Source organism: Gorilla gorilla, chromosome 4, assembly GCF_029281585.2.
Source record: "Gorilla gorilla gorilla isolate KB3781 chromosome 4, NHGRI_mGorGor1-v2.1_pri, whole genome shotgun sequence".
NCBI classification, from domain to species: domain Eukaryota; kingdom Metazoa; phylum Chordata; class Mammalia; order Primates; family Hominidae; genus Gorilla; species Gorilla gorilla.
In genome coordinates, this window is record NC_073228.2 from 184,583,091 (window position 1) to 184,596,755 (window position 13,665).

At 57.4% G+C, this 13,665-nt stretch overlaps 1 protein-coding gene across 1 annotated transcript in view; it reads right to left on the minus strand.

The window, feature by feature from the left end:
• Positions 1–9,764: 9,764 nt before the first annotated feature.
• Positions 9,765–13,665, minus strand: part of FLT4 (fms related receptor tyrosine kinase 4) — a 44,886-nt gene continuing 40,985 nt past the window's right edge. Inside the window, exon 30 of the mRNA XM_031011037.3 lies at positions 9,765–10,589. Within this exon, the coding sequence (XP_030866897.1) occupies positions 10,391–10,589 (199 nt within the window). The 3' untranslated portion in view covers positions 9,765–10,390. The remainder of the gene's footprint in view (positions 10,590–13,665) is intronic.

Here is a 13,665-nt window from a genome sequence, read left to right on the forward strand (position 1 = left end):
TGTGTCTGGCGTATTTCACTTAGCATGACATCCTCCAGGTTCATTCATGACCTTCAGAGTTTCCTTCCTTCTTAGGGTAGGATACTGCTCCATTGCATGGCTGTGCCACGTTCTCTTCACCCATTCACTTCACCTGTGGGTGGACATGTGGGCGCTTGCATGTTTTCACTGCTGTAATGCGGCCGTGAACACGGCTGTGCAAATGCCTCTTTGGGACCCTGCTGTTGGCTGTTTTGGGTGGCTGCTCAGAGGTAGAATGGCTGGAGCCTGTGGAACTTGCCTGTGTCATTTGTGAGGATCTGCCATCTCCCCCATAGCAGCGGCACCATGCTGCCTTCCCAGCAACAATGCACAAGGATCCCAGTGTGTCCACATCCTCATGATGCTTGTTCTTCTCCTGAGCAGGATCTGGCAGCCTTGGCCCAAGCAATCCCAGTGGGTGCATCTTGGGAGCTGACTTTGGGGCCACCTTTCCCCATGCTGCCTGGGGACCAGAGAACACTGACCGCGGGAAAGACCGATGCTGCCGAGGCCAGGAGGAGGGGGAGGCCATCATCTGTGGGTCCCCAGCAGCACTTGGGGTCCTGGCCACTCCAGCGGCCCCTTGCACCCGCCCCCAGGGATCCTTTGTCTTCAAAATAACCTCCCTCCACCTTCCGGCTCATAGTGCCTTGGGTGGATCTGTTCCCATTTCCCACAAGCCTGCAGGGTGGTGACAGGCCCTCATTCCCATGTGCCCCAAGATTTCAAATTCCAAAAATACATCCCCTGGCTCCCCGGAGAAGTGTGTCACGGTGTCCCCGTTTCACCACTGACAGGGCCAAAGGATGTGCTCTCCTCTCCCGAGCTGCCATGGTCAAGGCAAGCCAGGACTCACCTCAGGCTGGCCCAGCCCCTCACCCCACACTGGCTCTGGGGGCCACGCCTGGCGAAGCCTCTGCGGTAGTGGGGGATCAGGCAGGCCGAGGGTCTGGCCTGCGCCGAGACCTGCACAGCTGGGTCAGCGGCTGCCTCTGTATTCCTTTCCTGAGGCTGCTGTGACAAGTCACCACATACCTGGTGGCTGAAAACAACACATTTACTCCACTCGCAGTTCTGGAGCCCAGAAGTGCAGTGTCACGGGGTGGAGGCGAGGCGTCGGGGGCCGCTCCTCCTCCAGAGGCTGGGCCTTCCCAGGAGCTTATCCACTCCTGGCCTCTCCCTGCTTATGGGGGCTGCCAGGGCCCCTTGGCTGGTGACTGCATCACTCCAGTGTCTGCTTCCTGGTCACGTGGCCTCCTCCTCTTCTGTGTGTGCGGGTGTGTGTGTGAGGGTGCGTGGGGCGTATGTGTGTGTGGGTGTGTGTGGGTGTGTGTGGGTGTGTGTGGGTGGGTGTGTGTGAGGGTGCGTGGGGGGTGTGTGTGATGGTGTCTGGGTGTGTGATGGTGTGTGTGATGGTGTGTGTGACGGTGTGGGTGGGGTGTGTGAGGGTGTGTGTGAGGGTGTGTGGGTGTGTGAGAGTGTGTGGGGGTGTGTGGGGGTGTGTGGGGGTGTGGGTGTGAGGGTGTATGTGTGTGGGTGTGTGTGTGGAGGGGTGAGAGTGAATATGCATGCAAGTGTGTGTGTAAGATGGACAGTGAATGAGAATGAGTGTGCATGTGAAGGGGAGTGAGTGTGTGTGTGAGCTTGTGGGTGTGTTTGAGTGTGAATGTGTGTACAAGTGTGTGTGAATAAGCGAGAGTCTGGGAGAGTGAGTGTGGGAGGGAGTGTGGATATGCGTTTGAATTGTGTGTAAGTGTGTGTGAATGTGTGTGGCTGTGTGAGGTTCGTGTGTGGGTGTGTGGGTGTGAGGGTGTGTGTGGGTGGGTGTGAGGGTGTGTGGGTGTGTGTGTGAGGGTGTGTGAAGGTATGTGTGGGTGTGTGAGAGTGTGTGTGGGGTGTGTGAGGGTGTGTATGTGTGGGTGTGTGTGAGGGTTCATGTGTGGGTGTGTGGGTGTGTGGGGGGTGTGTGTGTGAGGGTGTATGTGTGGGTATGTGTGGGTGGGTGTGTGTGTGGAGGGGTGAGTGAATATGCATGCAAGTGTGTGTGTAAGATGGACAGTGAATGAGTGTGCATGTGAAGGAGAGAGGGTGTGAGCTTGTGGGTGTGTTTGAGTGTGAATGTACAAGTGTGTGTGAATAAGCGTGAGTCAGTCTGTGTGGGAGAGTGAGTGTGGGAGGGAGTGTGTGATATGCATGTGTTTGAATTGTGTGCAAGTGTGTGTGGATGTGTGAGTGTGGGGGTGTGTGAGTGTGAAAACTCTGCCGCCATCTTATGAGTGTGTGTGTTGTTGCATTTAGGGCTCACCTAGATAACCCAGGACAGTCCCCTCATCTCACAATGACACCCCCAGTCGGGCTGCCGAGACTGTGGTTGCTGAGCCTAACATTCTAAGGTTCCAGGAGCTGGGGCGTGGACAGACCTGGGGCCTGCCATGCCCTCCAAGTGCTGCCCTGCCCCTTGAAGGGCAGGCCAGGTGAGGCTTCCAGGGTGGGTGTCAGAGTCCGCCCGGCATGGGACAGGGGCAGGTGGGCAGTGCCCTCACGTCAGCCTGGGCTTTCCCTGCCACTCCTGCTTGAGGCCCTTGCTGGCGCAGGTCTGCCGAGACACTGAGAAAGCGCTTGGCACTGTCTGCAGACGACACGGTCAGCCAGTTCTGGGCAGTGTTTGCAGGGCATCTTTTGGGCCAAAACAAACACGCACACCTTGCCCACTCCCACGGAATGCAGGAAGAGCTGGAAGGTAAACAAGCACTTTGCGGCTCTGGGGAAGGGGCCAGATATTGAATTTGGGGCCTATTGAAAGACCTCAGGGCCTTGGAGCAGGGTACTCAGCCCCTGGGTGCTCCTGCCGGGGAGCCTAGAGGCTCACGGTGCCTCCGCCCGGCCCACACTTTGGCGGTGCTTCTGCAGACACCTGTGGAGGGCTGTTCAGGTGGCAGATGCCCACTCTGATGCCCCCACCATGTCCCCATTCTCTCTCTGATGTCCTCTCTCTCTGAGGCCCCCACTCTCTGTGATGCCCCCTCTCTTTGATATCCCTCTTTCTCTGGTGCCCTCTCTTCCTAATGCCTTGAGTACATAAATTATTAAGCAAACTGGGTTGAACTCCGGATACCCGTGCCTCTCTGATGTGGTCACCTGGGCAGGTGAGTGCAGCTCCCCGCCAGAGCAGGCATCTTGGTGACTGTTCATTGCCGGAGTTTTCTGGGGCCCCTCTCTGCCCACCTCTTCTCTCCTGGGATAGCAGCTGGCTGTCAGGTGGTGTCCTGGTGGCTGGGCCCTGGTTAGGTTAGCCCTCCATGCTAGAATGATCTGGGGCTTTGGGAGGGGTCTGTGGTGCTGTTCCAGTAGAAACTGCTCTTCTTTTTATGTCTAGAGCCAAAGCCCGCAGGCGCTGGACCCCGGCCCCGAGGCCCCCTTCCTCACTCCTTCTGAGCAAACTTTCCTACCCGAAGGTGGGGACCGATGGGCAGCCCTAGTGGTGTCAGCCGGCACCCTGCGTTTCCCGATGGTCCTGGGACCCTTTTTCAAGGGACTTGTGGGGGCTCCTGGCCATAGCCTGCTCTCAGCCCCCAGCCCCGGCCAGCACAACCCCCAAGTCTCCACCTGGGGAAGTCTTCCTGGCCAGGGCCACCACAGCGGCCAGCAGCAGCGACCCTCCACACTGCCCTGAGTGGGCCCCACAAGGACAGGCACCTCGGTCAGTCCCAGCAGGCACTCTGGGCTTTCTCCTGCGCCAGTAGGAAGTGGTTTGGTGGGGAGCAGGCTGGGGTGTGGCAAGGCCCGGCAGGAGAGGCCAGACCAGGGAGTGCTGCTGTGCTCTCCCAGGCACCCTGCCTCACCCGCCTCACAGAGGTGTGGAGCCCTGCCCAGGGTCGCCCCATGAATCCCTGCTAGCACCCTCTCCTCAGCCCCCGTCCTCCTTCCTCATAGCTCGGCCCCATGGGCCCTGGGGCGCTCAGCACCCCCTCCTCAGCCCCCATCCTCCCTCCTCGTGGCTCGGCCCCATGGGCCCTGGGGCGCTCAGCACCCCCTCCTCAGCCCGCGTCCTCTTTCCTCATAGCTCAGCCCCGTGGGCCCTCGGGCACTGGGCAGTGTCCTGAGCATATCCGAGCGCCCTCTGTGGCACCGTCCTTGGGTCAATATTGATCTGGCTCTCAGCCACTTCCTTTTGCCCCTTCCCTGTCGGCGCTCCCACCCACAGGGCCCTGCTGTGCGGAGGGGAGCAGGTGCTGTCAATGTGGTTCCTGCCTTGTGGGTTCAGGGCATTGGTGAAAGTGACCGAAAAGCTGACCCACATGGCTTTAAGCAAAGACTGAAATTCCAGGAGTGGCTCCGCCTTCAGGGAAAGGTTGATCCAGGCTCAAAGGATGTCACCAGGACCTCATACCTCATTCTTCCCTGCCATCTCTCAGCTCCTTTTTTTTTTTTTTGAGATGGAGTCTTGCTCTGTTGCCCAAGCTGGAGTGCAGTGGTGCAATCTCAGCTCACTGCAACCTCTGCCCCCCAAGTTCAAGCTATTCTCCTGCCTCAGCCTTCTGAGTAGCTGGGATTACAGGCACCCGACACCATGCCCGCCTAATTTTTGTATTTTTAGTAAAGCCAGGGTTTCATCGTGTTAGCCAGGATGGTCTCGATCTCCTGACCTCGTGATCTGCCTGCTTCGGCCTCCCAAAGTGCTGGGATTACAGGCATGAGCCACCGCGCCCGGCCTCTCAGCTCCCATTTTTTAGAGAGCTGTCCTCCTTGGAGTGACAGGCTGGCAGCCAGCAGTGCCAAACCTCCGATACCAATTTGGGCCCAGGCACACAAGCGCTGGCGCTATCCCCAGGGCCCTCCCGTGAGGCTTCACCCCACTGCTCCAAGGACCGTGCTGGCCACAGCAGCAGCAGCAGAGGAAACATCGTGTCTCATTAGGTCCCACTTCCCTGCTTCAGTCTGTTCAGTGAGGAAAGAGGCTGAGGAAGGGGTGCTGGCAGGGATTCATGAGGTGACCCTGGGCAGGGCTCCACACCTCTGTGTGCCCAGCAGCACTCCCTGTCCTCCCCACCCCATTACCATTCCATTGGGGAAAGCACTTCAGTCCCCAGAGCCCCACCGTGTCCAGGGACTGAAGTGGTTTCCTGCGTGGAATGGCACTGGGGTGAGACGGGCATTATCACCCTCACGATTTAGAAGAAACACAGCTCAGAGAACGTCAGTGACCGGCCTGTAGTCCCCTGGCAGTCTGAGATGGGTCTGCACGGTGCCCAGGCCATGCTCTTCACACGCCCACTGACCTGGAAGGCACAGCGTCCTGTGCTGCCTCCACGTGCCAGGGCTGGGAGCAGCCAGGCAGGGGTGAGAGTTGGGGGGTCAGACCCAGGGGAGGCCCCAGCCCAGACTCCAGGCCAAGATCCCACCATGGCAGAGATGCACTTGCTGCCGTCCCAAAGCAAGGCCCCTTCCGAGCGTTCCCTTCCGTTACTGCTGCCTCTCCGTGGAGACTGGCTGATGACTTCCAGGTACCTGGCTGTCCCTAGGGGAGGCCATGTCCTTCTCAGGGGAGCTGCCTCCTTCCAGGGCCAGGCAGTCCTGTGTGGCCCTGCTGCCCGCAAGCCAGCTGTGATGGAGCTCCTGGCAGTGCCTCAGAGCAGCCAGGGACGGGCGGGACCCTGGGAGCTGCCCGGCTGACTCCACCCGTGTCCCACAGAGGGGCAGCCCAGGCTGCCAAGGATGCTGCCCCCAGGCATGTTCCGAATCCCTTAATCCTCTCTCTCTGCGGCCGCTCTGGGCTCCCCATCAAGCCCCTGTTCAGCCCCCACATCCTCTAGCCTCCCTGCCCACCATCAGGTTTATGGCACCCTTGGCCACCCGTGGTTCGGGTGGAAAGTTTAGGAGTTTCTGCTTCCCTCTTTGGATGCGCCCCTGAGGGGAAGGTGGTGTCCCCCACTGGGCCCAGGAAGGGGAAGCGGTCCCCTCTCCCCGCGGTGGTGGCTGCAGCCAGTTACTCCTCCAGAGCAGAACAAGGGTGGGGGCAGTGTGGGGGCGCTTGCTGACCTCAGACACCGCCCAGTTTGCCCTCAGGAGGGATGCATTTCCCCTATGCACAGCGCTTTGAGGCTGGGCTCACATTTCTTTCTTACAGTCCTGGAAGCTGGGAAGGCCAAGATCAAGGCACAGGCAGATCCGGGGCCTGGTGAGGGGGCTTCCTGGTTTCCTGACAGCTGACTTCTCACACGGTGGAAAGAGGGCTACGGAGCTCTCTGGCCTCCTCTTGTAAGGACACTAATCCCATTCCCAGGGGCTCCACCCTCATGACCTGCTCACCTCCCAAGGGCCCCACCTCCTAACACCATCACACTGGGAGTAGGGTTTCAACATGTGCATTTCAGGAGGACACAAACCTTCAGTCCATCGGGCATATGGGGGACGGGTGGGAGCATGTGTTAGCTGGTGCATGGGTGGGTGGGTGAGTCAAGGGGGGCTCATAGGCCCCTGTTCACACCACTTGGTCGGAAGGGGGCTTTTACCTGGATGTGGTCACCCCCGGCACCACTGGGGCCTTATGACTTTTATCACCAAAGCTCTACAAGGTGGCAGTCATGAATGAGAAACTGAGGCTCCGAGGGGAGGTGCTAGGCTCAGGCTCTCCAGCTGCAGGGTGCCACATCTCATACCCCATCCTCCGCTCCCAGCCCTGAGGGGCCCTCAGAGCCCAGCCTGTCCCAGGCTCTCTGCCCAGTGGCAGAGGAGACCCAGGCCTCATTTGGTGGTTGCCAAAGGCACAAAGGCAGCCCCCGCTCAGTGATGCTGTGGTCCCCTCCCTGAATCCAGATGCAGAGATCAGGGGTGGAGATGGCCCCAGTGACCTGGGGACTGGCCAGCACCTTGGACACCGTGGCTGATTATCTGGGCTAAGCACACAGCTTCAAGAGTCCACCTGGAAGCTAGGCACAGTGAGCCCCGTAGTCCCAGCTACTCTGGAGGCCGAGGCGAGAGGATCATGTGAGCACAGGAGGTTGAGGCTGCAGTGAGCTATGATTGCACCACTGCACTCCAGCCTGGGTGACAGAGTGAAACTTCATCTCAAAAAAAAAAAAAAAAAAGTCAATTTGGGCCCACTGGGGTGGAGTGGCCTGGGAGTGGTAATGGGGTGGGGATGGGGTCAGGGGAAATGAGAGGGAGGGAGCCGGTTTTGGTGCTGGAAGCTGCTTTTTGGGTTCCCTCCTCCCAAGCATAATGAGCATCTAGGGCGGGAGCCGTGCAGGGCCCTCCCGGGGGTCCCTCTGATCTCCTAGCCTGCCAGCACCCCTGCAGACCCCGCCAAGCTCCTTCAAGATCCCTCCTTCTCAGAGCAGACATGTCAGTGAAAGACGTCAGCCCTTCTCAGAATGCCCGTCAAGCCTTAAAATAAGAAACAGGCCCAACTCTGGACTCCCAGGCCCTAGGGCCCCTGTGGCCTCCTGTCCCACCTCCCACTTCCCTCCCTCGCCTGTCCTTCTGGTCTTCCTCTTTGCTCTTCTTCACTCCTCACAGCAGGGGCTGCGGTTTGTGAGTTCCAACTCCAGGGCCTAGGACCACGTGTGACTTTGGGCAGCCACCCGGGAGCTCTGCCTGCTGGATGCAAACGCCAGGGCCTGAGCACACCGAGAGGCACTGGGGATGTCAGCATAGAATCAACAGCATCAAAGGACATTCGGGCATGTCCTGGGCCCCAAATCTCCCCCAAGCAGGTGACGAAGGGCTCTTGGCAGAAATGAATAGAGTGAAGGGCTGGGGTGGAGGTGGGGAGGCATAGGCGGGCGGTGGCACCCAGAGAAGGGCTGGAGCCTGAGAGGAGAAGGTGAGAAGGTTCTTGGGAGGCAGAAGGGACCAAGGGGCCCTCGCAGTGTGCGCACGCTGTAGCCTGGTGTGACTCCTCCCTCCCCGCTCGCTGTTTCCATCCACACAGCCACTCCTGGAGTGAGTGGTGCTCTGGGGTGTGAAAGAGTGGCTGGGACCTGCAGGGACACTTGAGCCCAGCCCTCAAGGTCCAACCCAGGAAGTTCCAGAGGAGCCCGGAAGTGTGAGCGCAGCCCTGCTGGGAAATGGTACGGGATGGGAGCACAGAGGTGTTTCAGTTCCCAACACACAGGGGCATACTTTGGGCTTGGAGAGCCGCTCGGCTCTGGGCACGGGGGGACACCCTGTTGGTGGACACCTGGGTTGACACATATGTCAAGGTCAGTGACTAAATTCAGTCAATTATAATGGAAAGCTAAAATATCCAAACCCAGCCTGGGCAATACAGTGAGACCTCATTTCTACAAACCAACCAACCAAAACAAAAAAAAGCGGCCAGGCGCGGTGGCTCACGCCTGTAATTCCAGCACTTTTGGGAGGCTGAGGCCGGGAGTTCGAGCCCAGCCTGGCCAACATGGTGAAACCCCGTCTCTACTAAAAATACAAAAATTAGCTGGGCATGGTGGCAGGTGCCTGTAATCCCAGCTACTCAGGAGGCTGAGGCAGAAGAATTGCTTGAAACCGGAAGACGGAGGTTCCAGTGAGCCGAGATCGCGCCACTGAACTCCAGCCTGGGGGAAAGAGCAAAACTGTCTCAAAAAAAAAAAAAAAAAAAAAAAAAAAAGCCCAATGTGGGGGCTGTTCTGTATTCCCATTTAGATTTATTACGGAAGCAAAAACAATAAAAGCAACACTCCCGTCCGCAACACACACAAAGACCGGCATCAGATTTATTATTTTCTCGTTAAATATTTTCGATCTTTTCTCAGAACATGGTCTAGAAAGGCATAGTAGGTTTTTTCCCGGTACATGCGTGGGTGGGTAGTGAGGAGAAGGGAGCAGAGGTGCGCGCCAGGAGCCAGGCTGGTCCCCTGCAGAGAACAACCTCCAGATCCTCCTAGGGAAGCCCGACACGCCAGTCCCACGTTGGACGACGTGCAGAGGAGGGGGGAGGTCCACGGGGACGACGAAGATGACCTTATACGTGCACTCGGCGTATCCTGGAGTAACGCGCAGTGGGGGATGTGGGGAGGGGAGGGTCGGCCGGGCAAGCCCCTGCTCGCTGCGCGGCGCCTGTCCTGCAAGCGTCTGGTGGGTGGGTTTGGGGAGTCAGGGTGGTGGTCAGTCTCTGTGGTTCTAACGCGGGGATGTGGCTCTTTCTCCTGGTGAGATGGTTGGGCACCGTGAGCTGGGTTAGGGGTCCTGAGCAGAAAGCCTCCAGCCTTCAGGGGATCTGTCGGCTGCTCCTCTGGGAGGGCGGCATTCTGACCAGCCAGGGTGCTGATGTCAGGCACAGGGCAGGAAAAGGCTGAAGGCAGGGCCCCAGAATGTCCACTGAGTGCTGGGTGGCACAGGGCAACGCTGGGTGGTCCTTCGTGCCAGCCCCGAGCCTTCCTGAGTGGATCCCACAGTGTTCATCTCTCATGAGCTGGTTCACGGCTTGGGAGGGGCCGCAGGTGGCAGATCCGGGCTCTAAAGGGAAGAACCAGACCGGCAGCTCCAGACCAGGCTCCTCGGAGTCTGGGCCAGGTGGGAGAGCAAGGGCCTTCTCCAGAGGCACTGACTGCTCTGCTGGCCTTGACCTGGGGCGGGGGTCAGAGTCATCTAGACTCAGTACAGCTGTCCCTGGGCGCCTTCCAGGCTGAATTCGGAAAGCAAATTCTTCTCAGCAGCTCTAACAGTCTGTGAAGTTCTGTTGAAAAACACCTGCAGAATGGCTCTCAACACCCAGGCGCAGGTGTGCGGGCTGCCTCTGTGTTGCCAGCGTATAATACTGTCATACTGGTGGCCACCCCAGGGGCTAGTTAGCTGTTTGGTCAGGCCCAGAAGAGGACCCTGCAAATACCTTGTTTCTTTGAGATGGAAACACAGCCCCTCCCTTCAACTGTGCAGGGGCGGGTGAGGCCAGCCAGCCCTCGTGGGAAGAGTAGCTGTGTGCCTGAGGAAGACACGGCGTTTGGGAGACCTCTGCTCTTGTATGCCTTAACCTCCAACACTGTGTGACTCCCAGACCCACAGATTCCTCGTGGGAAAACAGGGACCAGGCCACCACCCGGTGTGATGAAAGGAGGTCACCAAAGAGACATTCCCATGGAAGTGCTGGCCCCGGGACCAGCACCTGCGGATGCTGAACTAAATGACATCTGAATCTCAGGGGAGGGGCCGGGGCAGCTGGAGCGTGGCCCTGGCCAGTCGTGGTGACGGAATTCCGGGAGCCTTGGGCCTGGAGTCCTGCGCTTCCTTGCTGGGAAGGCTGCAGAGAGGGAAGAGGACACTCCTGTGCCACCAGAGTTCAACCAGATGAGTTCCCAGCCTGGGCCTCCAGCCCTCTGCCCGCCCTGCCGGGCCTGAACCCCCAAGTGCTGGGGGTCTTGTCCAATGCTGCTTAGTAGCTGTTGTCTGTGAAAAAAGTCACGCGGGCAGACGGGGAGCAGTGGTCCTCCTCGCTTGGCTCCGACAGCTCCCCATACTCGCTGTTGTAAAACACCTGGCCTCCTCGGGCCCCCCGCTCAGGCCGCCGCCGCCTCCCTTGGGAGTCAGGGTGTGCCCTGGTCACAGCCACATTCTGGCCAGGTCCTTTACAGCTGCCAAGACAGGGAAGGTGGTGTTAGTAAGAGAAGAAGGCTGGGTGGCGGGTGGTGCACACTGGTAATCCCAGTACTTGGGAGGCCTAGGCAGGCGGATGGCTTCAGGCCAGGAGTTAGAGTCCAGCCCAGGCAACATGGGGAAACCCCGTCTCTACAAAAAATACAAAAATTAGCCAGGCGTGGTGGTGCACGCCTGCGGTCCCAGCTAAGTGAAACAATTGCTTGAGGCCGGGCGCGGTGGCTCATGCCTGTAATCCCAGCACTTTGCTGGGAGGCCGAGGCGGGCGGATCACGAGGTCAGGAGATCGAGACCATCCTGGCTAACACGGTGAAACCCCGTCTCTACTAAAAATACAAAACATTAGCCGGGTGTGGTGGCGGGCGCCTGTAGTCGCAGCTACTCGGGAGGCTGAGACAGGAGAATGGCGTGAACCCGGGAGGCGGAGCTTGCAGTGAGCTGAGATTGCGCCCCTGCACTCCATCCAGCCTGGGCAACAGAGTGAGACTCCATCTCAAAAAAAAAAAAAACTTGCTTGAGCCCAGGAGGTGGAAGTTTCAGTGAGCCAAGATCGTGCCGCTGCACTCCAGCCTGGGTGACAAAGTGAGACCCTGTCTCAAAAACAAACAAACAAAAAACAAGGAGGGACTGGAGCCCTGTCAGGGTCTGATGGGAACCACCAAGGACACAGCGGAGCATGGGATGCATTCAGACTTCAAAAAACACACACAGACGACTCAAACAGCAAAGCGGATCAATCTGATTCAGCACTCACTGGAGCTCTGTCCCTACCTAGCCTGGACCCGAGACTGTGAAGAATGTCCAACTTCATCCCCCAACCCAGTTCTCACTCCATCTTGCCCATCTCAGTGAACGGCACCACCATCCCCTCAGCCGCTCAAGCCAAGCACCCTGGGGTTCTCCTTGCTTCCTCCTTCCCCTCACTCTTCATATCCAATCCATCCAGAAGTCCTGTCCATTCTAACTCCAGGACACATCCGTGCATCTCCATTCCTAGCCCTCCTGCAGAGCCAGCTGCGTCCTTGCCGGCTCTGTGACATCCTCCCGCGGACTGCTGTGTGCTTCCACCCTGGCCTCCTGGTGGTCCACCCTTCAGAGAGGTCCTTCAAGTTACACTATGTCATTCTCCTCCTGACACGCCCTCCAACGGCTTCCCGTCACTCCACGAAGCAAATCCAGGCCTCTCGCCTTGACCAAAGGGTTGGTTTCTGCCCCTGCCCTCCTCTCTGCCTGCCCTGTCATGCGCCATCCTCAAGCGCTCACTTTCTTTGCATTTTTTGAGATGTTGACTTCTTGTTTGGTGCTTTGCATAGCGCTACTGAAAACTCTTGACTGTAAGTTTAAAATATGAGTTCTTTTACTGTTTGCATTTTCTTCCTCTGGGACTCCCAATTTTATATATATTGGCTCTTTTCTATTCCTGTCACTTTCTGATCCTTTTGCCTCTTTTCAGTTTTGTTTTCCTCTTTTCACGTCCATCCTCTGTGTCTGGCACTATCAGTCTGCTCATACATATTGTCCCTGTGGTGCCCTGGTTTTAGAAAAGATTTACCGGGTTTTTTCCCCCAAAATGGGGGCTTGCTGTGTTGCCCAGCCTGGAGTGCAGTGGCACGATCATGGCTCACTGCATCCTCGACCTTCTGGGCTCAAGCAACTCTCCCACCTCAGCCTGCTGAGTGGCTGCTACCACAGGCATGGGCCACCACACCCAGCTAATTTTTAAAATTACTATTTATAGAGACAGCGTCTCATTCTGTTGCCCAGGTTGGTCTTGAACTCCGGGCCTCAAGTGATCCTCCTGCCTCAGCCTCCCAAGGTGCTGTGATTACAGGTGAGAGCTACTGCCTGGCCGAATCTATCTTTTATTTCGATTTCTCTCCTGAATTTAGTCTGCTGTCAGTTGTATCATCACATTGTCCGTCCATTTCCATCCTGAAATTTTGAATTTCAGATTCAACAAAACAAGCCACTGCTTGTTTCCTTATATGTTTAATTCATGTTGGAGCATTTTGTTCATTTTCCTGTTTCTTTTAAACAATTGTCTACTGGGAAGTTTTAACTCTAATGTTCTGTCTTATTCCTGTAACTTTGTATGGAGGGTGCTTTTTTGGGGGTTCAGGATTATTCATGTTAGGATTTCCTACACCAGAAATAGCCACTTCTCCTGTGGATGGGACTAGGGATTTTGGTGGCATCCTACATTTCTTCACTTAAAAGTGCCACCTCAAACCCGTATCTTTGGCATCATCTCAAGTTCCTTTGAGTGCATTCTTCCTTCTGAAGGCTCATACACGTCCCGTATCATCCTGCCACCAGGGGCCAGCTAGTCTCTTACCCAGAAGAGCTAGGCCCTCCACTGGCTGCATGCAGCCACGCTGAGTGACCACGAGCCCAGTTTCCTGATCTCCTTCCACCCACAGATGCAGGTGAAAAGCCACATGTATAGGCACGGGCTCTGGCATCCTAAGTGGGTACTGAGGGGGCTGGATGACATAACCCAGGAGTGAGGAGGTGAACCCCCATGGGACGAGTGCCGACCAGTGGTTAACAGGAGACAGCGGAGGACTAGGCAGATAGATTCCTCCTTCTTCTCCCCACACCCCTCCAAGGCACATTCTCTCCTTGCACCTGTTTGCACAGCATTCTGTATGCCAAGCGGATGCACCCACCAGAGACCTGTGGCACCTTTTCTTGGCTCATTGTCGACAGAGGACAAAGAACAGTGCCCTCTGCTGCCGATACAGGGTGGTGCAGTTTCTCAAATGAACAAATCCATCATGCGTCTTCTTCTGACTTCTGGATACTACCTTGCTTCCTTAGGACCCATATCTTCTGGAACTTTCTTCTTCCTCTACCACCAAGCATCCAAGGGGCTGCACTCCTGGCTCGCTGCCCTTTCAGAAGCAAGATGGCTGCCCAGTGCCTCGGGCTTGACAAGGGAGCTCTCCTCGCAGCCCCATCTCCTCCGTCACCCCTGGGTCTGTGTTGCCACATCCCCAAGGACCTCGTCACACTCTCCTCTCACGGGACGGCCCTATCTGACTCTCCCACCGT